Genomic DNA, 25,503 nt, shown 5'->3' on the forward strand with positions numbered 1-25,503 from the left:
TTAAGAAAGAATGATAGTATTTGTTTGCTGTAAATATGCAGATCATTTTAAAAGAGAATATTACCATTTTGATTTTTTTTTAAGCCTCTGACCTAGGATAGATGTCAAAAGAGGTATTATAACTTTGAAATGAGTTTATATATATAAAAAAATACCTAAACACAGACTGTATCTCAAAGTTCATGGCTGCCCAATCATGCAAAATTTGCAAAACAAAATGTATACAAAGATGAAATGTAACCTAGTACAGTTGTGCCTCGCAAGACGAAAAGAATCCGTTCCGCGAGTCTTTTCGACTTGCGGTTTTTTTGTCTTGCGAAGCAAGCCCATTAGCGGATTAGCGCTATTAGCGCTATTAGCAGTTTAAGGGCTATTAACGGCTATTAAAGGTTTAAGGGATTAGCGGATTAGCTGCTAAAAGGCTATTAGCAGCTTAGCGCTTTAGAAAAAGGGGGTGGGGAGCGGAAAAAAATCGCAAGCATCGCAAGACATTCTTGTCTTGCAAAGCAAGCCCATAGGGAAATTTGTCCTGCGAAGCACCTCTGAAAACGGAAAACCCTTTCGTCTTGCGGGTTTTCCGTCTTGCAAGGCATTCATCTTGTGGGGCACCACTGTAATAGTACTGGACTGAGCTAAGGAAAGTCTAGTATTTTGAAAATGTACCTCCAATTAAAGGCCTCCCAAAGTTGGGAAATGCCTTGTATTTATTTAGGGTGCTGAACCATCTAACCCAGTCTTGTCTGTTCTGATTGACATCTATCTAATATCTCAGACAGGGGTCTTTCCCAGCCGTACTTTGAGATCACAGGGATTGAACCTAAAACCTTCTGCGCACAACACTGCAGTAAGCTGTGCTACAGGCAGACTGGATATGAGCACAAATGTCTTCCTTAAACAGACATTCTATCATATTTTGCATCTCACTAAAAACCAGAAAACTTCTTTGGGGGGTGTATTTGCAGGTGATTCGTAGAAGTAGCACTGAAGAAAAACTCCTGTGTTTGGTACGGGAACGTGCAGGCCACAGCTGTGAAGCGGCAGTGATAGTAGTGCTTATCTTGGTGTGGGAAGGAATTTCTCGAAGCCTAGCAGACAAGCTGTATTCCGAACTCTCCGAAACTTTAAGGAAGTATGGCACGCTAACAAACCGTCGCTGTGCTCTAAATGAAGAGTAAGTGAAGTATGTACTTGTTTCTCTCAAAATGTGATCTTGCTATAGCTTGAATGCCTAGATTTAAGGAACAATAATTCCGACTAAAGTCATGCATCCTATGTTCTTCTTTTCATGTTTTTAGCTGACATCAGTCATTGGTCTCACTGAAGTTATTGTCCTTATGTTGTCAGTAACCAAGAAAGTTGTCTTTGTTTAAGAGAGAGCCCATTTCACCTCCCTTCTATCATTGCCACAGTTCCCATCACGTTCAGTTCTGTAGCACACCCCTTTTGGGCCTATGCCATGACAATATGCATGAGTGGTTGGAGTCTAGTTCCATGTCTACCATGATTCTTTTAATGTTCCTTGCTGCATCAAAGTTCTTGCAACAAATTCTGCCCAGTACACAGAGTACCATATAGGGAGCAAGTTTCATTTGTGGTGCCTAGCTCTGCATACCTGCCATACATTTAAAACACATTTTCCCCTCTACAGAAAAAAGGATATTGGGAAGTTTGTTGGGGTGCTGGGAACTGCAGCTCTGGGAAGGGTAAACTACACTTCCCAGGATTCTTAGTGGGAGGAGAATGTATTTTTAGTGTTTTGTGTTTTTGCAGCCCCAGTCATATTGTGAAGACAACTTCCTGTTGGGTGTTCCCCTCCCACTTTTCCTAAGGAACTCATATGGTTTCATGGAAATGTATTCCAATAGACATCATAATAATAATTTATTATTTATACCCCACCCATCTGGCTGGGTTTCCCCAGCCACTCTGGGCAGCTTCCAACATAATATTAAAATACAATAATCTATTAAACATTAAAAGCTTCCCTAAGACATAACTTGTCTTTCCAAATGAGCCCTTACTATGTGTTTATTATACATCTTCAGTGCCCTGAATAGCTACACAGTTTTAGTGAGACAGGTGGGATTATTGTATGGCTCATCTGGCCATGTGCTTTGGTGGCTTTTAACAAGACCCATTGCAATACCAACAAAGAGAGGACCATAGAAGACCAATAAGAATACCCTATAGCAAGGTACCTCTTTCCAAGGCATGGTAAAAATGGTGTACTGGGTTTGCACAACTGTCCCAGTTGTATTAGAATTTTGTGAATATGTAGGATTGGCTCCAGCATGGCCTTTCCACAAACAGGTGAGGTCCTTCTGTTTGCAGAAGGGTTTTTTGATCTGCAGGTCCTCCTACAGATGGAAAGAGATGGAGGTGATTTTGGGCCATTCTCCTTTCCCTCTGCAGCCCCGCAGCAGGCTTTTGCCCATAATGTTCTGGGTGTCTCGCAAAACCACTGGGATAAAATTTGGGAAGTGGAGGTGTTGCAGGAGGAGAGTCACTAGACATCACCTTACCTCCTTCTATCAGCTGAAGCGTTTCTTGAGTGTCCCACCACTCATGGGATCTCTGGACCTATTCAATATAATTCAGAGCTAAGGTGCCTTCCTTTGGTTTCCATTTTTTAGTAAAGTAATTGTTTACAGTGCAATACTATGTATGAATACACAGAAACAAGTCCCATTGAGTTGAGCGGTACTTCTTCACAGTATGTATGGAATTGCAACCTTAATGTGAACTGCTGGTTTTCAGAAGCTTGTAAGGAAACCACTTTCACACACACACACACACACACACGTGTAGAAGGTTGTTGTTTTGTTTCTGTATCAAATATCTATAGATGAAGGTAGAACACAAGCAATTGACTTCACTTACAGCCACTCTTGGTATTACTAAAGGCTTTTCATAGAAGGTAATCAGTTGGCTGCTGTTAGCTCTGGTTGCAACAATATCATGGCCAAGACTTCCTTAGACACATGGACAAAGGGCAGCTCTCCTTTCCTACCAACTTTTATTAAAGGCCTGTTGAAGGGTTCTTCAGGGAGTGCAGAAGCTGGGCTTAGTGCGTATAGCTGCAGAAACATTATGATGTGTAAAACAAATTCCAGGCAGGGCTTCTTTGCAGGTGTTCACACTATGCTTTTAGGTTGCTACAAATGCAGTTCTTTCCTTTCTTAGGCGAACTTGCGCATGCCAAGGCCTGGACCCCGAGAGTTGTGGAGCATCGTTTTCCTTCGGCTGCTCATGGAGTATGTACTACAATGGGTGCAAGTTTGCCAGAAGCAAGATCCCAAGGAAGTTTAAACTATTGGGGGATGATCCGAGAGAGGTAGGGACTAAATAGGTGGCATGTGTGGCACTCTCTGAAGCATTTCTATTCTAGTTGTGATAGCTGCTCCCAGACTTTGGAAGCCCCACCCTAGAGGTGTTAAGACGGGCTCCCTCGTTCTTGTCCTTCTGCCAGCAGGTGCAGGTGTTCCTGTTGGAACTGACTGCTTTGAATATAAAGGCTGGTGCTTTCTTATTGTAATCCTTTGCATGGTTTTAATAGATTATATAGAGTTTTTTATAGTTTTTATTAGGAATTTCAACATAACAAATTATGAAAAACATATCATCTTCACCCCCCCCCATTTTTCCCTCCCCAAGATAAAACCATCTCCCCCCCCCCCCAGCTCCTCTCTCCGGTATTTCAACACGTATTATTCTCTGCATATTATAAAATTATAAAGATCCTTAAATTATCTATCTATCTATTATGTTAATCCTATCCATGTTTAATTGTTTTTAAATTATTGGTCCCCCCCCCCTATGATTTTAGCTGTTTTTGTTTTTATCAGTAAGCTGCCTTGAGTCTTTCTCAGGGAAAAGGGTTGGGAATGAATGAATGAATGATAAGATAAGACTCAATTTTTTAAAATGACTCACAGTGTCAGATGATGGTCTTAAGTTTTGTCAAAGTACAACATTCCGCCCTAGAATGGCATTTATTTCTAAGTGTTTCCATCTACCTCTTCTGTCGGACGCAGGAAGGTGAGGAACCTTTCTGAAGTCAGGGGCTGCATTCCTTTAGGGGGAGGTGGGCAGGGCCTGAATGCAGGTAATGGGTGGACCCAAAGTTAGAAGTGAGCAGGTTACCCTTTCCCTCCCTCCTCCCCCTTCTCATGCACAGAAACACACTTTTCATCTTTTCTCCATTCCCCCTCCATTCATTTTTTAAGCTGCCAAGCCAGCAGTTTCCCTGGTTCATTTGCAAATTCAAAATTCCTCTGTTTTATAACCTTAACTTGCCTCTGTGTTTCCCCAATTTACTAGCATTGAATATTGTATCTGCAATAACTGTATTGCAATATCTCCGTTCCGTCTCCCCTTTTTTTGGCTTGTAATGGATAATTAGGACTACAATGTAAACTTAATACAGTTGAATGTTAACACGCGAAATCTCTCCTTTACTGAAAAACAGGAAGAAAAGCTGGAGTCCAATTTGCAAACTCTCTCGACTCTGATGGCACCCACTTACAAGAAACTGGCACCTGATGCGTATAACAACCAGGTAGGCTAAAAAATGGGTGGGGTGCTAGTTATCAACACTAAAACAACCTGATTTATTTTGCAATCACATTAAGTTTCATTATAATAATAAGTCTTTGGCAGAGACCTTGGGAATCTGAAGTTTAAAAAAAGCTTGAAAGACATCTTTAGAGTGCGTTTAAACACCACATGCTTCTTATTTTAGAGTAATTAGTTAGAAATAGCTACTACTCCTAAGATCACTGTGTGCTGTGACTAATGCAAATTAGAATTGTTGTAAATGTACTTATGATAATGGAGGAAAGTGGGATAAAAATTACTTCTAATTATGTGAAGCTGAACAATGGATAAAACATGTTAAGGAGTTATTTGGGACCCCTTCTGATCTTGTATTGAAACTAATGGCCAAATCCCCAAGAAAGACTTCCCCAGGACTTCCCAAGGTTCAGATCTTTCCCACACCAGAATTCCTCAGCTTCTAGCAGCAGTTTGCCTTGCGTGTTCTTCCTGGCACTGATTGCAGTGGTCCAAAAAATTAACTCTGCTAGTAAACTTAGGTTGGGATTTTTTCATTTCACACAGTACAATGTCACTCCATGAGATGCTCCTTATATACTTTGAACTGCCCCAATACATTGATTACAACACACATCTAATACTATCCCATAATCTCTATTAAAGAGATATTTTTAAAAATCCATCAAATTCTGCACAAAAGTGGCATAGGAGCCACCTCCTAGGGGCCAAGGTCCCTTCGTCCCTCCCTAAAATATTTGAAGGGCCCGGGGCCCCTGTCCCAGAGTTGATGAGCATTGCTATTCAAGTGGTGTGCGTGCACCACATCCCATGTTCGATTATGTGAGGCAGGGCTTACCTGGGCCCCTCAATATTTTATTCAAGTTGGGACACTTGCAATGTGGGAACCCAAAGACTGGGGCTCTTTGATGCTGCTGATTCTTTCCTCCTGTACAGTCATACCTCGAGTTGAATGCGCTTCGGGTTGAGCGCGTTCGAGTTGCACTCCGCAGCAACCCGGAAGTAACGGAGCGCATTACTTCCGGGTTTCGCCGCTCGCGCAGGCGCAGGCGCTCAAAATGACGTCACACGCATGCGCTGTAGCGGCGAAACGCAACCCGCGGGTGCGCCGTTGCGTCTTGCATTCCGTTAGGGATGTGAACGGGGAATTCTTTGTTACCTCAGTGACCGAATAAATTGTACTTAAAAGCTTTCTTGTTTTCTCCTGGCTCCTTGAACCACCGGGAGGGGAGGGAGAGATTCCTCAGGCTTGACATGGCATGTAGAAAGCCCACTAACAAAATTACAGTTTCTTGTAAGCTGCAACAAGCACCTTTTTAAAAAAAAGTTTAAGCAGGCTTCCTAGCTGCTACAGAAAACAGTGCCACTGGCATTCTCCAGGTCACCTCACCCAGAATTCATTGCCAAGCCTACCTGCCCAGTAATGAGTTAAGGAGGAGGTCCAAGGGAGCCAGTTTGCCACTTCCATATGCCTGACACCATTGTCTCATTTTGCCTCCTCATTGGGCCATTCCTGAGGTCTTATGCTTGGTAGTTCATTAGCAGTGCTGACTTCAGGGAGTCTGGTGGTCTTCCGTCACTGTCTTTGCCCTACAAGGTTTTGACTTCAACGCTGTAATGGATATACCCCCAGAGAGGTTACTTGGCCCCTGCACTCCACATGACAAATCAAAATAATCCAGCTAGGTCAAAAAAAATTCAACACAGCTGAGACTATGATTTCCTCTGGGATAATACAGCATTTTCAAATTAGACTATTTCAGTAATGCATGTGTGCGTGTGTTTTGTTTCAGATTGAATATGAACACAGAGCACCCGAGTGCCGTCTGGGTTTAAAAGAAGGCCGTCCGTTCTCAGGGGTCACTGCCTGCCTGGATTTCTGTGCCCATGCTCACAGGGACTTGCATAATATGCAGAATGGCAGCACACTGGTAAGTCAGTGATGCATGCAGCCGTACTCATGCAGAACTAATTTCCTCTATTAAGTTCATTATTTTTTCATAATCTGTATTTCTATTAAATTGGCACATGATGGCTGTCGGGGGGGGTGGGGGTGGGGAGAGAGAACGGCAAAATGCTTATATGAAGAGGAATGTGAAACCCTCCAGACTTTTAATTAAAAGATGATGGAGATTCCCAGGGTTCATTCTTAAAATCCTTGCTCCTAGCCTTACACAGCGAAACAATATAAGACTAGGAGAGCTCAAGAGCTATGTGGTTATAATCAGCTCCTGAATGGGAAGTTTAACTTGCAAAAAGTGCAAAATTTGACATCTTCATTTGAAGAAGAAGAAGAAGAGAAGAGTTTGGATTTGATATCCCGCCTTTCACTCCCTTTAAGGAGTCTCAAAGCGGCTAACATTCCCCTTTCCCTTCCTCCCCCACAACAAACACTCTGTGAGGTGAGTGGGGCTGAGAGACTTCAGAGAAGTGTGACTAGCCCAAGGTCACCCAGCAGCTGCATGTGGAGGAGCGGAGACGCGAACCCGGTTCCCCAGATTACGAGACTACCGCTCTTAACCACTACACCACACTGGCTCTCAATCCTGAGACTCTTAAAGTTCCCAGCTGGAGGCAGAGGGAAGCACATTCCTTTAAAGCTGAGAAAACCAAAGGTCTTTCTCAGAAAGTCGTGGGCTTCAACTCCCAACAGCATGTTTTGGGTATGCCAACTAATCCAGTGTCCCTTCTCTACCTTTATCACTACGGGTCCTAAGTAAACCTTCTAAGCCAGGGTGGTGTAGTGGTTAGAGTGTTGGACTAAGACCCAAGAGACCCGGGTTCAAATCCCCACTGGGTGACTTTGGGCCAGTCACACATTCTCAGTCTGTCCTACCTCTCAGGGTTGTTGTGAGGTTAAAATGAAGAGGGGGAGAACCATGAATGCCATCTTCAGCTCCTTGGAGGAAAGGTGGGATATAAATGTAATAAATAAATCCATCAATAGTTTTTGAGTGGGTACTAGAATGGCACTAGGTGGGTGTTGCTATGCTTCAGTCATTTGAAGAGGCAGATATGTCACCCTTGACTGGATGTGAGCCATAGCCGTCAACCTTCCCTTTTTTGTGGGAAATTCCCTTATTCCAGCGCCGTTTCCCGCTGCTATCCTGGATTGTTAGATATCCCGTAGACTGTCCCCAGGACAGGTGAAGCTGCTGATCCCTTATTTTCAAATCTGAAAGTTGACAGCTATGATGTGAGCTCTCTCCCACCCCTTTCTTGGATGTCACTTTGCTTTCTGCCTCACCTGAAGATCGGTCATATTTCACTACTGCTGTTGTGGCCCCCACTCTCTCAGTCTAACCTGCTTTACAGGGCTGTTCAGAGAATGCCACCTTGCCCTTGTTGCAGAAAAGATGGGATAATAAAGCAAATAAGCCCATTAGAAACACATGCCATACGACAGACCTTTGTGTTCTTGTCATGCTAAGAGGGCATTTATTTTTAACAGGTCTGTACGCTCACCAGAGAAGACAATCGTGAAATTGGCCAGACGCCCGAAGATGAGCAATTGCATGTGCTCCCTTTGTACAAAATCTCCAACGTGGACGAGTTCGGAAGTGCAGAAGGTCAGGAAGAGAAAAAACGGAACGGCAGCATCCAGGTCCTTAGCTCCTTCCGGAGAAAAGTAAGGATGCTTTCTGAGCCAGTTAAGACTTGCCGGCAAAAAAAGTTGGAAGCTAAGAAAGCAGCCACTGAGAAGCTTGCTGCTATGGATAATGGGTCTAGCAAACACGAGAGAGAGAAGTCGAATGCTGCACGCCAAAAGCAGGCCATCTCAGAAGCATCGGGTCATGCAAAGCAGTTAGCAGGTATGGTTTGTAATGAGTACGCACCATGGTTCATGGTTCTATTTCCTGTGCCGTTTGTATTATTTACACTCAAGATAAGGGTGAGGCAGGTTAGCTGGCATGCAGTGCATGTGTTCAGCTTTTAGTGTCTTCTATAGTTCAGGGAACAACTTCAGAATATATGTAGATGATGTTTCAGTTACTTAAGGTATTCGTATACTGCCTTTCCTTACACCAAAGTGGTGTTTGATTCAAGCTATAGACCTCAACCCATAGTTGTTTAAACATACTTGCTTATACCAATTCAGGCAATGTGTCCCTCTCCATCGCCCAATAATGCCTACTTTGACTGTCTGGCAGCAGCTTTCCTGAAGCATTCACCTGATGTGCAGATGGAGGCAGCCGATGGGCCACCCAGCAATTCCATTGCCTTTTCCTTGATAAAGCATGTGAAAAGTATGTCAGAAGTAAATAATTCAAGAGTTTATTTACGGCCAATCTATATATATCTATATATATCTATACACACACACACACACACACACACACACCCCTAGTGGGAGCTTTCATTCCAATGTAAGTAGTGTCATTTGAGAGGGGAGCTTTTAAGGTTTATGTTGTCCATCCCCACCTATTACAGCTACGCTGGGTGCCATTTACAAATATCTAAAGTGCACAGAAGGAGGGAGGATAGCAATAATGCATTTAACATATACAGGTTGGCCCTTAGGCTTCTATCTGAATGGGCCTCTTGAATAAGTATGAAGACTGAACAACCTCTTAGTGCGCAGAAATGCCCCTACAGCCTTCAGGGTTCCTATTTTTTTTTCTGTGGGCAAACAAGACATAAGCTGCAAAAAGCTGTGTGTATACAATCTCCTAAAGATGTTCTTTCACTAGCATGTCAAGCACGGAGAAATACAAACAGTGGGGTTCTTCTTGTTTAACTTTTCCTTGCTTACTTTCTTACTCTCACAAGACAAACCGTACTTAACAACTTGCTAGGCAGGAGGGTTTGGGGTGGTTGTGTTGCACTTACATTGTGGAGGTCACAGACAGTTCATTCAAGAGAAAAGCAAGCAGTGGGGCTTTCTTATCTCCTGCAGCCTCCTTGAGTCCTTGAAAACCACCTCTGAGAACTGGGAGATGGAGGGCCCAAGCACTACCTGCAGGCTTTATATAAGCATCCGGTTGGCCATTGTGGGAACAGGATGTTGGGATAGATCAGGGGCAGGCAACCTAAGGTCCATGGGCCAGATGCGGCGCAATCGCCTTCTCAATCCGGCCCGTGGATGGTCCAGGAATCAGTGTGTTTTTACATGAATAGAATGTGTCCTTTTAATTAAAATGCATCTCTGGGTTATTTGTGGAGCCTGCCTGGTGTTTTTACATGAGTAGAATGTGTCCTTTTATTTAAAATGCATCTCTGGGTTATTTGTGGGGCATAGGAATTTGTTCATTCCCCCCCCAAAAAAAAATATAGTCCGGCCCACCACATGGTCTAAGGGATAGTGGACCAACCCACGGCTGAAAAAGGTTGCTGACCCCTGGGATAGATGGTGTGATCTTATGTTACATTCTTATGGCTGTGCTGGGAAGAGGCAGCATCCCTGTTTTCTCTTCAATAGATGGAAAAGGCACAGAAAGGGGCAGCCAAAATTATCAAGGTTCTGGAACACCTATAAGAAAAGATTGCTCATTTAGGGGAAGTTTGAGTTTAGAAAGAAAGCAAGGAAAGAAAGTCAAGGTTATAAGTGGTGTGGAGAGAATGACTAGGGAGATCTTCTTCCACTCTCATAATGCTAGAATCCAGAGGCTGAATGTTGGGATCTTCAAAACAAACAAAAGAATGTACTTATTCACATAGCACAATGGTTCCCAATTGGTGGTCCACAGACCCCAGGGGGTCCACAGAACCCACTCAGGGGGTCAATGGCACCATTCACATATCAAAAACTGCCATAGATATCTCAAAATTTTCAAAAGTAGGGGGTCCACGGCTTGGCTTTTGAAAAACAAGGGGTCCACACTACTTAGTTAATTGGGAACCACTGACATAGCATATAGCTGAGTTATGGAATTAATGACTGTAAGATTTGGTGATTGCAACCACCGGCATGTTAAAAGGGAATTGGGCTGTGTACACACTGCTCTTTATAACCAGTGTGCTCTTATTGCTGATTTGGGAAGCGGTGTGTGCATGACATTAGCCATAATCCATAGCTATCCTGCTGTTTGTTATGAAATTCTGCATAATCATGCATTCTCTCTAAATCAGCTTCGATCATAATTGTGAAAAAGATGTTCAGTAGGGCCATCTTTTTCTCCCCTCCCCCTTTTCTTCCCCAACTTTATGCTGCATATAACACTAATGTCTCACAACAAATGTAACTGAAATGTAGAAAACACAACCTGAAAAAAGAGACAATGCACGCACTTTTGTAAACAAAGAAAATCTTTAATGAAAATTGTTTTTTTTAAAAAGAGAGAGCAGCCTAGCTGGCAATGCGTGCACAGCCTTAGATACACTGATAAGGCTATTAGTTGCTCCTGGTCATGATGGTGAAATGTTATCTCCAGTATCCGAGACAGCATGCGCCTCTTGAATAACAGTCACCGAAGAGCACAAGTAGGAGAATGCTATTGTCTCCTTATTCTGCTTGTGGGATTTCCACGGGCATCTCATTGGCCACTGTGAGAATAAAGTATTGGAGCAGATGGGCCTTTGGCCTGACCCGTGGTGGTATTACTTATGTTCTTAATAGCAGGGGAGAACTCTCCTGTGCTTAGCTGCACCAACATCTTTGAGGGGTTGGAGTAGCAGTGCCCCTGCTAATACACAAGAAGCCAGAAAACGATTCCTGTACCTGTGATAATTGGTGTTCTTACCTCCTAAAGCTATTTCTTCCTCTCTCTCTTTCCCCTTCCACAGATCTGTTACGTCTTTCAGGACCAGCCACGTCGCAGCAGAAACTCTACCAACATCCACATCATGCCCTCCCTACTAAACCTCAGTCAAACCACATCAACTCATACACTGCTTCAGGTCCCACAAACCTCTACATGGGTTTGCCAAATCCAGCCAATCCCTATCCAAACTCTTCACATGCCTCAGATCCTTATGGTGGGTCCAGCCCCATGAATATCTACCCAACGTCTTCGCAACCTGCAGGAGCCTATTTGAATTCTCCTGGTCTCGTGAATCCCTATTCTGTACACTTGGGTCAAAATAACCAATATCCCCATTATCAATGCAATGGAAACTTGCCTCTGGAGAACTGTTCCTCCTACTACAACTCCTATTCGTCTCAGCCTCAGCATATGGACTTGTTTAGGTATCAGAGCCAAGACTCTCTATCTAAGCTAAGTCTTCCTCCAATTCATACATTATATCAGCATAGGTTTGGAAACAACCAGAATTTTGGGCCCAGGTACTTGAATTATGGAAACCAAAATGTGCAGGTAGATGCTCTCAACAGTTGCACAATTAGACCAAATATTCAGCATGCAGGTTCCTTCCCTCCTTACCCCACACATGAGGCTGATGGTCCTTTTATGGACATCGCCTCTAGACTGAAATCAAATCTAAATAATCCAAGTGTGGACTACATGAATAAAAATGGCGACCATCTCTACCCCCCTCCACACTTAACACATGACTACCACCCTTCCGCCAGTATGTTCAGTGGCCCTGCTCATCCACTCCACCTCCAGAACAAGAATAACCAAAATGGGTTGTCAAACATGCTTCCAGGTCTTAACCACAATCGGACCGCTTCCCAAGAAGGCGCAAATAAAACTGAGGTGCTCCCGCCAGAAGATCCTGATGACGTCTGGTCAGACAATGAGCAGAGCTTTCTGGATCCAGATATAGGTGGCGTGGCGGTGGCCCCCTCGCACGGGTCAATTCTCATAGAGTGCGCAAAACGTGAGCTCCACGCAACGACCCCGCTGAAGAACCCTAACAGGAACCACCCCACAAGGATCTCGCTCGTCTTCTACCAGCACAAAAGCATGAACGAGCCAAAGCACGGCCTAGCTTTGTGGGAGGCCAAGATGGCGGAGAAGGCAAGGGAGAAAGAGGAGGACTGCGAAAAGTACGGTCCAGATTATGTGCCTCAGAAAGTGCATGGCAAAAAAGTGAAGCGGGAGCCGGCTGAACTGAATGAGAATTTGGAGCCAACCTACATGCGTTTCATCAGGTCTCTTGCACAAAGGACTATGTCTCTCACCACAAACTCCACGGTTACCACATCTCCATATGCCTTTACACGGGTTACAGGGCCTTACAACAGATATATATAAACATCAGATCTTCGTTCATTACCTCATCTGTTTTTTTGTTTTTGTTTTTATGTTGGTAGGTAGTCGTTCTTTTTAGGCTGGAGACAAGGGAAAAGGGCAAGAGACAGTATTTTTTTTTTCCTTTTCTTTTTAACTTGTCAATGGGAAAACCTCCTTGTACCAGCAAAAGAGGTAACATTGCCACCACATTCATTTGGTAACTGGTCACAGGTAACAAGTTAACAACTAAAAACCAAAGCACCCTATGCAAATTTAACGTTGAAATACTGGCTTGACTACTTACTGGAAGACAGAGAATCTGTATGCATAACCTTTAAAATTTTTACATCTGTGACCATTTAAATGAAAGCAAGTTAATTAAGAGGAGTTTGTTTTTAAAGTAAAAAATGCTATAGTATTTCAGTAGCAAAAATTTTAAATTACCAACTGGTGCTGAATCTATGATGTGCTGAAATACTGGAAATGCAGCTTTTTAACATGCAGGGGTTTGTTTGTTGCTGTAATCTTAATCTTGACTTGATTTTTATTAATGAGGATAGCGACATATATTACATAAAGAATACGAAGCAAAACACTGAATTTGTTTGGCTATTCTAAAACATGGTGCTATGTATAAGAATGGTGTCTAATGCAGCAGCTGAACAGTTTTAATGCCTTTTATAACCATGAAAACGTTAAAATGTATGCTGTGCTCTCCTTAAACGGCAAACAGGACCTTTTTATTTTTGTGTTTGTATCCAAATTGTATTTGTTTGTAATCTGGTGCTTAAAAGAAAATAACACCCAGTTTTTAAAATATGGGAATTGTGCTCAGGCAGGACCAAGATCCAGCAAAGCTTATATATGAGCAGTAGGGTGACTTGTTGTGGAGCTCTCTGGAGCTTTTCATTATGGTTGGTTGCATGGGCAAAGAAGCAAAAGCAACATTTTAAACTGAACAGCAGTCTGCCTTTTCAGCAATGGAAGTTTCAAAGACAGCATCCAGACAGCAGCCTGTTTGGGACATAACACTAAGACATTGTTTACTGTACATGAATGAGCAGAATCAAGCCTTGGGTTTGCATGCTCTTCTCCTCCATGGGTGTAGCCAGTGGGGCCCCTGCCCACCCCCCCAAATCAAGTACAGTGGTACCTTGGTTGTCAAACTTAATCTGTTCTGGGAATCCCTTCGACTCCCAGAATGGTTCAAAAACCTAGGCGTGGCTTCCGATCAGCTGTAGGGGCTTCCTGCACTCAGTCGGAAGCTGTGGAAGCCCCATCAGACATTCAGCTTCCAAAAAACGTTCGCAAACCGCAACACTTACTTCCGGGTTTGCGGCATTTGGGAGCCAAAATGTCTGAGTGCCAAGGCGTTCGACAACCAAAGTACGACTAGATAATATTTAACTCAAAGTAGAAAGAATCAGAATATTTGAAATTGAAATGCTCGCTGAGGTGCCACTCAACACCAAGGTACCACTGTACTTGATTTGGGAGGTGGGCAGGGGCCCCACTGGCTACACCCATGGAGGAGAAGACAGTAAGAGCTGTTCAACAGTGGAATTTGCTGCCAAGGAGTGTGGTGGAGTCTCCTTCTTTGGAGGTCTTTAAGCAGAGGCTTGACAACCATATGTCAGGAGTGCTCCGATTGTGTTTGCTGCTTGGCAGGGGGTTGGACTCGATCGCCCTTGTGGTCTATTCCAACTCTATGATTCTATGATCTCCCTCCCTAGCGACCATTTCCCTAGAAAAAGGCAGTTCCTGCTTTTGTAGCATATCGTTTCAGCCATTCTCTACAGAACATCAGAATTTAGGATACTACTGCAGTGTGTCTAACTGGCCATCACTCTTGCTTAGCTATACACCACTTGTACCATAGAGTGGTCATTCAGTACCTTGCTGAAAGTAAAGACCTGACTAATGTCAGGGGAGCATCTCAATGGGCTAGCTTACCGAGTGAAAAGGGAGGAATTTGAGAAGGGAGTGCTGAACAGATTTTCAGCAAATCCAAGAAAACTTGTTTGAGTTTAGATTTTTTAAATAAAAAAATTTTCTTTGTAATTTTGCTAAATATACTTGTTAACTGCATGGAAGGTACTCCCTGGTGTTAATATTTTATTTAACTTCCTCATTTTCAAATGGCTGTGAAGATTTTGACAGATTTTTCTGAGCACTCTGGGTCAAAAGAAATTTGATCCCCAGTGTTCACAATCCTAGACTTCCCTGTTTGAACCCTGTGGGGGAAACTGCAGCAAAAAATTCCAAAAAGCCTCTGGCTGGGTGCAAATTTATTTCCCATGTGCTTTATTGTTGTTTGGGACTGCAGTCAGAATTGCTACCTGTGAGCAATTCACTAAGGCCACTTTAGATGCTATATGGGTAGGGTTATCAATGCACTACCACAGCACTGGAACATGCCATGTTGCTCCCTCAGACACCATGAGAATGGGATGCTGAAAAATATGGCCCATTGGCTTGACTTCACAATTGATTTATGTTTCTGTGTTCTTAGTTCTCACTTTTAATTCCTAGCCCATCCCTTCCTCTGGCTTGCTATATTTCTGCTTGAAATATTGGGTTTTAAAAATATTCTCTTGGTGGCTCTATGCTTCAGCAAGGAGACTTACAATCTATTGTGCAGAGACGGAATAGCATACTGCTGACTAAAGTAAATTGATCGATAAAGGCAAAAATCAAGGGTTTGGGTCATCTAGAAAGACCCCTCAGCCCAAAAGCCCTTAGGCTGCATGCCCATATAAGCTCTGTTGGATCTCATTTGAATGCATCCATCAAGTCAAGGCCTGATTAAGGAGAAAAAATAATAGAAATGTGTGGGGTTGTTTTGTTTTATTTAATGGTGCTTGAAAAGTACTTTGTCTGCCTGAAGCATTGGCAAACAACACTGGGGTACTAAAACATGTTAGAAGCTTATTTTATCTTTGGGGCAAATCCAGTGGCATAGTGTGGGGGGTGCAGGGGGGCCGGCTGCACCGGGCACATCTGGGGGTTAGGGTTAGGGGCGCAAATCCATGGGTTAGGGGGTGCAAATTACTTGCCTTCCCCCGGGTGCTGACAACCCACGCTACGCCACTGGGCAAATCCATGTAAAAGAGCCCTGATACTATGCTTTTTCAAAACTAAAAATGGGAGGGGCAATTTCAGTCTTGAGAAGTAGCAGAGGAGAGTGGTTATCCCTTTCCCTGCAGCATCCTTTTCCTCTCCCCCACCCCACTAAAAATAGGGGTTGAGACTATGTAGATAAGCCTCTTACTTAAACATCTACTGGTGTACAAGAGGAACATCCGCTTTTAAAGGCAGAATCTCACTTGGGTTGAACGGATGCAAGGCATTGCCTTTACAACACACTCTGCCCCCCCTCCCAATCTTCCAATTCCTTGGTGCTCATCTTACACAGCTGTACTGTGAACATGTTTTTCTTTACCATTACGATGACGCGTGTTATCCCTCAAATCGTATATACATTTTGTTTTTGTTTAATATTAGCTTCAGATAATTAACAGCATGGGTTAGACTTGATAATTGTGTAGTTTAGTCTACTTTTTTTCTTTTAAGGATTCATAAAAGTTCTCCAAATAGCTGGGCACACTGAGGTGTTCAATGGATTATTTATGTTACAGTATACGTCACACTGCTCAGTGTAAGGTGCCCATCTTCGCTAGGAAGGTTTGAGTAGAATCAAGACACGAGATACAGGGTTATTCTGTGCGATTCTGTCGGTGGGGGGAAAAAGGATACAGAACAGGCAGCTGGCTTGCTGTGGCGGGTTTTTAAATTGGTAATTTGTATTAAACAAAATGCAAGCAAAAGAGATGTATAGTAAGTAACTTAACTTGTAAACAATTTTTTTTAATGCTTTAGTATTTTAATACTGTACAAATATATAAATATAAATCTATTATATATCTAGATATATATATATATACATAGATATATATATATATGGGTTTGGAGCTGAATTCACATCACGGTGCTACTCAGCCTGCTATTAAAATATAATGTGATCTAAAAATACATTAAAATGTTTGAATGATGTTCCTACTTGTCATATACCTCAACACTAGTTGGCAATAGGATGTTAAATTGGGAGCGGAAGCTTATAACGTTGTTATATCACCTTCCCTTCCCTCTCTTCCCCCCTGATTCTTTGAAAAATAAGATATTTTTTCTCACTCGCTACTTGATATTATAGCAAGTATAACTTGAACTTCGACTTTTTAATGTTTTTGTTCTAAAAATTCAGGGATATATCAGCTCATGATCTCCTTTGTAAGCCAACATATCATCCAAGTGTGTGAGAGAGTAGGGGTGAGAGTGAGTGTGCGAGAGAGGGTCTGTGCGAGAGAGAGAATATTGTGCGAGGGTGTGTGAATGTGTTGTGAATGTTGATCAAAATATTATCCTTGGGGGTTTTTATTTTATTCTCTTCTATTCTATTGTTTGAGGATTCAATCTTTATCTTTCTCTAATACTTGTAAATGTACTGATGGCGATTAAAGCTATATTTTGTGTAAATTCATCCGCTCCTTTATACAGTGATGAGAGTGTTTTAACGTTTTAAACTCTGTTTTCTTCTGGGAGGGGTTGTATGGTCCAGTCACAAAATGGAAAGTAGAATGCACTGAGCGGTCAAAAGGGAAACTGTAAAGTAAGGGAGGGGGGAACTTTGTTCCCCACCTGTCGCAGGACTACAACTCCCATGTGGGCTAAGGAAGATAGGAGCTGGTCACAGACTCCTCGTTCCTGTTGTGAAGTCAAGGATTTGGCAACTGACCATTTGCTAGAGGGTTGTGTGTTTCCAAGGAGATTAAAAGTTAATTGGCGGGAGCAGGAGCTGCGAGTAGGGAGATTAGACAATTTTATGAAGAATAAGCGGCTACTTCTAGTCAAGGTGACTCTATGCTGCCTCCAGGCAGAAAGGGCTTTTGCAGTCATGTCCTGTTTTTAGGATTCCCAGAGGCATCCGATTGGCTAATGTTGGTCTGAGCAAGCAATGTCCTTCTTAGGACTTCTTGCTTTTTAAAAATGCAGACCTAATGCCTCTGTGTTTGGCTGGGGAATATATTATGAGGCAAAGACCCTGACCCATGAAACAAGTTGCTGCTTCACTCTGTACATTGAATTGTCCCACCAATAGCACTGTGTGTAATTGGGCAACGTAAATATTGACCATTACAGGACCAGTGCCTGAATTTGGCCTTTTAAAAGCGGCATTATAATCACTGTTGGATGTTGGAGAACTGCAGTCAGAGACATCCACTCCTCATTCTACTGCCAACACCACACTGTAAATACAAGTCCTTTGAATATTTAACTTGGAAACAAATCTTTAACCTTTGCAACTTTAATTAATGAGCATCTTTGCAATCACCCAAAGCTGGGTGAATCTCGGAGACCTCAGCTAAGGCTGCTATGCTTTGCTGCATATCGAGGAGAAAAACCTCGACAGTGATGATTCTCGACATTGCATTGAACCCAAACCAAACAGCTTCTGCTTGTGTGGAGCTCCACATGGGAGCTGCTGAATCCAGTTAATCAAACCATCTTCCAGTAATATCATGTTTTTCCATTTACCATTTCTTTGCTGACTTAAGGCGAGAAGTGCCGATTTAAAAACAGGTTCTAGGTTGAATTCCAAAGAACAGTGTGGGATTTATGTATAAGCTAAAAAAGCTATAGCTTAGGGCCCCACTCTTGGGGGCCCCAAAAAATTAAAGAAAAAAACTGGATGTACATTTCCAAAATATAAGATAAAAAACAAATAAAATAAAACCTACATACAGCAACAGTGTTTTGTGTTGTGTAGGCTCCTATGATGTACATAATGGGCCCCACCTCCTAGCCTGCTCCCTAAAATATCACTGGTTTGCTCATTTCTATATCAATTACTTTGATAAAATACATATTTTGTTATGTGCAAATGGCTTTAGATACCTATTAGGTCCCTAAATTACCATATATTCAACACACACAAAACAGCGACAATTTGTTGTTGACAAAGGACAGCTGGACATATAAAGGGCCCCGTTACCTTCAGTAGCTTAGGGCCTCATCAAACCTAAATCCGGCCCTGCCCAAGAACCATGAGCAACATGCACATTTTTGGTAGAGCTGCGCCGTGCTCGGTTCTAGAGCAGCTAGGGTGCTGCTAATTTTGCAGGAGCATTGCTCAGATCCCTTTTTCTCTTGTGGTACTTCAGACGCAAAGTGTCAGGCAACCCTTCTGTGAGTGGAAGACCCCATCCACATGCCGAAGGGGGCAATTGTATCCAACCCCTGTCATTTGCCAAATTGCTTGCAGGCAGAAGAAAACTTAGTTTGGGAATTTGGGAAGGGGGAGTGGGGCCGGGGGGAGAACTATGTATTGTAAATAAAAGTTGTAATTTTGATGTACAGAACCCTGCCTCAGTGAACTGGGGGGAGGGGGGAGCAGACATAACATTGCTTGTATAGGATTATCAGGTTGACTATAGCCATACTTGAAGATACTTCTGAGTGGTGTCAACTTTACTTGAATGATTTGTTCCCTTCATCTTGATTGACGCACAGTGGCGTTAAAAGTTCACTTTTAAAGCTAGTGGTTAACTTTTGTGTAGGAAACTTTAACAGTTTGACACTAAGATAATGACCTTTTTAAAAAAAAAACGTGCATTTTCTAAGCTTATGTTCTACTGTTTGAGTTGTTTTTGTTTTTATTTTTAAAGAATCTTTCCCTCATTTTTCAAAGGGGCTTTTTTTTTTGGTCCATTAATATCTGAGAATGGTTATAAATACTGTAAGTATTGTAATGTAATGAATGCAGGTTATTTGAAAAGCTGTTTTATTATATCATTCCTGATAATGCTGAAATGTGGGTGTTTTTAATAAAATTTATATTTATTTAATGCACTCTGTGCTTGTCTTGTGGAATCATGTGTTGTTCGCAGAATCATAGAGTTGGAAGAGACCACGAGGGTCATCTATTCCAACCCCCTGCAATACAGGAATGTTTCACCCCATGGAGGACTTGAACCCACAATCCTGAGATTAAGAGTCTCATGCTCTGCTGACTGAGTTGTCCACCTATAGGAGGAGCTTTTTCAGCCCGGGGGGCCACTTTCCCTTCCAAGTAACCTCATGGGGGCCACTGGCCTGTGATTGGTGAGATCAAAGCCAAAAGTGGGCAAAGCCAGAAATTTGTCCATTAGGCTAGTTCCTACACATGCTCTCACACCCATCTTCATTATCAGAGTTGAAGGGGCTGGTGAGGAATCTGGCATTGGGAAAGAGGTTGTGGCTGGGGAGAACCCTGAGAGTCAGCAACCACATTTGGCCTCCGAGTCCCTATCTCTAAGCTAGGGATCCAAGAACTTAAGACTCTTGGCTCAAGGCCACTAAAGAGCAAAAAGAGTTGTACAGACCCTCCCTGCCTACGGACTGTCTTGCCAGAGTGGTGCATGCTCTAGTTATCTCCCGCTTGGACTACTGCAATGCGCTCTACGTGGGGCTACCTTTGAAGGTGACCCAGAAACTGCAATTAATCCAGAATGCGGCAGCTAGACTGGTGACTGGGAGTGGCCACCAGGACCACATAACACCGGTCCTAAGAGATCTGCATTGGCTCCCAGTACGTTTCCAAGCACAATTCAAAGTGTTGGTGCTGACCTTTAAAGCCCTAAACGGCCTCGGTCCTGTATACTTGAAGGAGCATGTCCACCCCTATCGTTCAGCCCGGACACTGAGATCCAGCACCGAGGGCCTTCTAGTGGTTCCCTCATTGTGAGAAGTGAGGTTACAGGGAACCAGGCAGAGGGCCTTCTCAGTAGTGGCGCCCGCCCTGTGGAACGCCCTCCCTTCAGATGTGAAGGAAATAAGCAGCTATCTTCTCTTTAAAAGACATCTGAAGGCAGCCCTGATTAGGGAAGTTTTTAATATTTAATGCTGTATTGTTTTTAACACTTGATTGGAAGCCGCCCAGAGTGGCTGGGGAAACTCAGCCAGATGGGCGGGGTATAAATAATAAATTATTTTTATTATTATTATTATTATTATTATTATTATTATTATTATTATTATTATTATTATTATTATCTTGGTTCTCAAATGTAATCTGTTCCGGAAGTCAATTCAAAGGAGTTTGAATGTTGTAGCCACTGTTTCTAAAACAACTACAAATTAGCCAAGCATCAAGTCATTCTGACCAAATGATACTTTTTCCACAAGTAAAGACAATGCAAAACCGACTGAGCTGCCTGCACGCCAGAGTTAAACCACCCCATGAGACACCACACAGAGCGTTTCCTTAGAAACATAACCGAACCCTGAACAAACTTAAAAGTAGAAAAATATTTCAGAAATTCAAATATTCCAAAGGGTGGGTGGGTGGGTGTGCGCGCCCTAAATCAAACAGGATATGTGTATTTATTTATTTGATTTTTATACTGCTTCTCCACCCAACTGAGAGCCCAGAGAGGTACACATTCATAATTAAAACTTTCAACATAAATTCCCACGACATTTGAAACCTAAAAACGCAACCTTCTAAAACTGCAGTGCCAACGTATAAATAAATAAATCATGGCAAATAAAACTTGTTCCTCCATAATACAACTCTGAAGGAAATAATTAACAATTAAACTTGAGCTCCCTCTACTGGGCAGCTATATAGTAAGTGGTTGTGTTGACTTGTGGAGGGGTTTTTTATATATATATTATATATATATAGGAAGTCCTCCTATATATACATCTCCCCCCCCTTTTTGTGTATTTTGGGATCTGCCCAAGTGGATTATAAATACGATCAAAAAAAGTATGTCAATGTCACTAAGAACAAAATGTGGTTGTTATGTAGGACTCTGAGTATATTTCAGTGGTAATTTCAAAGTTTCAAAAGCCCTGAGTTTTAAAACACTCCAACTTGAAATACTACTTTTGCTCCTTATAGACAAGAGCATGGACAGAGATCAGCATATCAACACCAAAAAAATGGGGTGGGTGGCATTCAATGCTAGTCCTACTAGGAGACAATAATTGAAGTTAATGGATATGACTAACTGAGGATTAGTATTGGGGATTGGGTCTACTCTGAGTAGGGCTTCGTCTCTCGTCACAGAAAGATATCAATGCTATCTATGTAGATGATTGATGGACATCAACAGACTCCAGAACTGGGATGAAAGTTGGCTTTCCTCTAAGATTGGCCAAGAGAGGGGTAAGACACACACACAGAGAGAGAGAGAGAGAGAGAGAGAGAGAGAGAGAGAGAGAGAGAGACGTAAAACATGCAAACCCTGAAGTTCTGATCAAGGCTAATTAATCAAGGCTAATTGATAAAGGAAAGGGAGAGGTCCATCTCTAGGACTCAGCCCCTGACTGCAGCATCTAACTTGCTATGCCTTGAGAGCAGAACAATGTTGAGGAACCTGTGACTTTGTTGCACTACAATTCCCATCATCCATGGTCATTTAGCCATGCTGGCTGGGGCTGATGGGAGCTGGAGTCTAATGACATCTGAAGGGCCACAGTTTTCCCCATCTCTGGAGCAGAGCTTTTCTGTGGAACATAAGCTGAGCAGAGCACTATTGTGTGAAGAGAGTCAGAGGTGAGGTTGAGAGCACTATTGTGTGAAGAGAGTCAGAGGTGAGCCGCAACAGTCAGCCATTCTTCAGCTCCTATGCAGAAGGGTGCATTCTTGTTACACTTTGAATCCTTTTGGAATTTAATAATGATCTGATTGGAACCCACCACCTTCAAAACACCTCGAGTTTCACGTCGTATGTCAGGTTAAAACAAATAAATAAATCGTGGCATGGCATGATGTCTATGGGAAATACTGTTCTCTGCGTCATTGGAAAGTAGACTGCTTGGGTCCGACTCCTGACTGGCAGAACTTCTGAAGGTTTGCGAAGGCTTCCTTAAACTTGGCCCTCCAGATGTTTTTGGCCTACAACTCCCATGATCCCTAGCTAGCAGGACCAGTGGTCAGGGATGATGGGAATTGTAGTCTCAAAACATCTGGAGGACTGAGCTTGAGGAAGCCTGGTTTGGGGGAATAAACAAGGTTAGATTTTTTATTTTTTTTTTACTCTTCCTTTATATCACTACATGCAAAATTACCACATGTACATTATTACCATGAGCCAGCCAATACGGACCAGCAGGCACAAAATTGGTTCATAATCAACCTATTATTATTATTATTATTATTATTATTCCCAGAGGTCCCAAGGTGGTTCACAGAATATAACCAAACTATAAAACCACAAAATGTATGGGTATATGAAATAGCTGCTAGGGACTCTAACCAATCTCTGAATGGCTGGATCTCATGTTGTAAAGATCCCAGAAGACCTGGCTGAAAATTTTCTGGAAAATGGAATAACCTGTCATGTGAATGGAGCCCCTTGACCTGATTCAAACTTCACAATTCCTGCTACAGTCTCCCTTTGTGGTTCTGTATTTGAGACCCCCATGTTGCTGCTAAACGTCAAGCCCTCTTTAAAGTAGGTGCCTGCTCCTGCTTGAGTTTTTCCCCTGCTCCCCCCCCCTTTTGTTCCCACTGTGCATTACCCACAAAGTCTACTTTATGGGGGGGGGGGCGTGAAGAGAAACATTCATATATAAAACTATGGCAGTTTTGTCTCTTGCCATTTTGGAGCAGGTATAGACGGGAACAGCCTGCACAGCATGGATGGTAAATTTGTTTTAGTCGAAGCGAGGGGAAAGAAGCATTGATTCTCAACCTCCTGAACATGAGAATCCAAAATTGCTCAGTGTTGCCATTAATGCTCTTTCCACTGTGAAACCTGAAAGGAGCAGAGTAGCTGCTCATTCGGGGGCCAACATAAAGGAAGCTAAAATGACTTTTCTGAATTTCTTCTCTCCGCAGTTATAATTGGACACCCCGAGGTATTCAGTTCTCAGTCACAATGATCGCCGCTCACCTCTGTCATTTCAGATCACCGAACTGACAGCCCAGGCAAATTTTGAATTGATTTGTTATGAGGTGGTCAATAAAGAAAATGTAATTGCAGCCTGCAAACTCCTATCTGCATCAATAAGAAATGGGGAATGAGCTTCCAAAAAGACAGAGCAAAAGTGGCCTTGCTGACTTGGCAGTGGCAAAAGGGAGATGGCAAATTAGTTCGTCCCGACTTCTAATGATGCCACCTATCGTCGCGCTTTGGCTTGCGTGGAAGTCGAGCTCACCAGAATTACGTGCTTGCTGGCAAAGCACTAACTCAGTAAAAACAGAACTCATTCTCATCTGGGATGAGGTTTAATGCAAAGAGAGTCGCCTGCGGCACAGAATAGCCATTCATTTGCTGCCTAGTCATTTGAAGCTAACTGTAAAAAGAAAGATACAGAACAAAACATCCCATTGTGTGTGTGCGCACACACACGCACACACACACACACACACACACACACAGAAACCCCTTCCCACAATCCCTGGGTCTTCTTCCTGAGTGAAGTGATTGATGCCTTCCAGATACCAAAAAGGAAAGCTGTTTAAGATCTCTTTGGCAGCTCAACAGGACCACTCAACCAAGGGATTTCAACAACAGATATCCAACTCAAGCTGCTTCTTAGACTGTAAGCACATGTGCACTCGAAGGATCTTGGAAACCACAGATTTAAGTGTGGTCAAAGCAATTTATGAGGAGGACTTTAAGCTTGGTTTGTGGAAGAATAATGAATTATTCCAAAAGTCACAAGAGAAAGTGTAAGAAACAGTAACAATGAAAAACTCGACCACAACATCTTATTTATATGCTGCCCATCTGACTGGGTTGGCCCAGCTAGTCTGGGCGGCTTCCAACAAATTATAAAACCACAGTAAAACAACAAACATTAAAAACTACCATATACATATATATATATTCAATAGAGATATTGAAGTGTATATATTTTCTGAAGTGTACATCACTCTTTGAAGGATGTGGGATTCTGTACTCACATTGGGCGGTATCCAGGGTTAGTAATACTCTGAGTAATCCATTGAAAGTCCATAGATTTCAAAGGGTCTAACTTGAAATGTGACTCCCATTAGATTATCACCCATTGTGAGTTGATTCCATAGAAAGTACCTGGCTGGCCATTCAAAATCTGCACAAGCAGCAAGTGGTACAGTCCTCCCTGGACTGTACAATCTCAAATTGCCATGCCAATGGGAAACCACATTAGTTCAGTCAAGACAGCTCTAAACCACCCTTCCTACAGGGTAGGTCACAATAAGAGGCTACAATAATATGCAATGACATTATCCCAACCGCAAAACAAAACCAACCCTCCTGGCAAACTAGAAATATCCCCTCACTAATGCCGTTTAGGGTATTCCACACCTTTCCTCAGTAGAGTTTCTTTTTCTTTGAGAAAAATAAGTGGCTCACGTACCGTAAATGTCAACCCCCGTAAGCTTTAATAATAACAAAAATAGCATAATGAGAGAAACTCAATACAACAATATGAGGAAAGTCTGAGGCAAGAAACAAGGAGAGGCAAGTTTCTTAACTGAAACTTAATAGAACACCCTAAAGGGAGGAGCCAATTCCAGAGCATAACACACAAGCCCCGCCCACCAGATACCAAACATTCCACTGACCAAATCAGGCCCCAGTCTTTTTCTTACAAGGTCCAGCAGTCAGGATGCAGTCCAGAGTCAAACCTGAAGCACAGTCCCATGGAGGTCCACCAGCCTCCAAGCCAAGGTCCATCAACATGGGCAGTTGAGGAGACACAGCACCTCAGCACTGCTTCCCTTTGTGCTTTGTCTGCTGATTGCAGCATCTGGGCTTGATGAGACATGTGACCCTCACCTGTCCTAAGCTTAACCCATCTGAGGAATCACACCCCTCCT

General features: G+C 42.7%; 1 protein-coding gene and 1 long non-coding RNA gene across 3 annotated transcripts in view; both read left to right on the forward strand.

Annotated features, from left to right (window-relative positions):
- Nucleotides 1–13,445, forward strand: part of TET2 (tet methylcytosine dioxygenase 2) — a 67,260-nt gene extending 53,815 nt beyond the window's left edge. For both annotated transcript variants that reach the window (XM_083456752.1, XM_083456753.1), the window contains exons 5-10: nt 963–1,171; nt 3,184–3,334; nt 4,469–4,558; nt 6,366–6,503; nt 8,024–8,384; nt 11,296–13,445. In XM_083456752.1, coding sequence (XP_083312878.1) covers nt 963–1,171; nt 3,184–3,334; nt 4,469–4,558; nt 6,366–6,503; nt 8,024–8,384; nt 11,296–12,668 — 2,322 coding nt within the window. In that variant the 3' untranslated portion in view covers nt 12,669–13,445. The remainder of the gene's footprint in view (nt 1–962; nt 1,172–3,183; nt 3,335–4,468; nt 4,559–6,365; nt 6,504–8,023; nt 8,385–11,295) is intronic.
- Nucleotides 13,446–14,421: 976 nt separating this feature from the next.
- On the forward strand, nt 14,422–16,968 carry LOC310685105. Its single transcript, XR_014515073.1, has 2 exons — nt 14,422–15,608; nt 15,759–16,968. It is a non-coding gene; the product is annotated as an uncharacterized lncRNA (long non-coding RNA).
- The last annotated feature ends 8,535 nt before the right edge of the window (nt 16,969–25,503 follow it).

Source organism: Podarcis tiliguerta, assembly GCF_965153285.1.
Source record: "Podarcis tiliguerta genome assembly, chromosome: 9".
Taxonomy (NCBI): domain Eukaryota; kingdom Metazoa; phylum Chordata; class Lepidosauria; order Squamata; family Lacertidae; genus Podarcis; species Podarcis tiliguerta.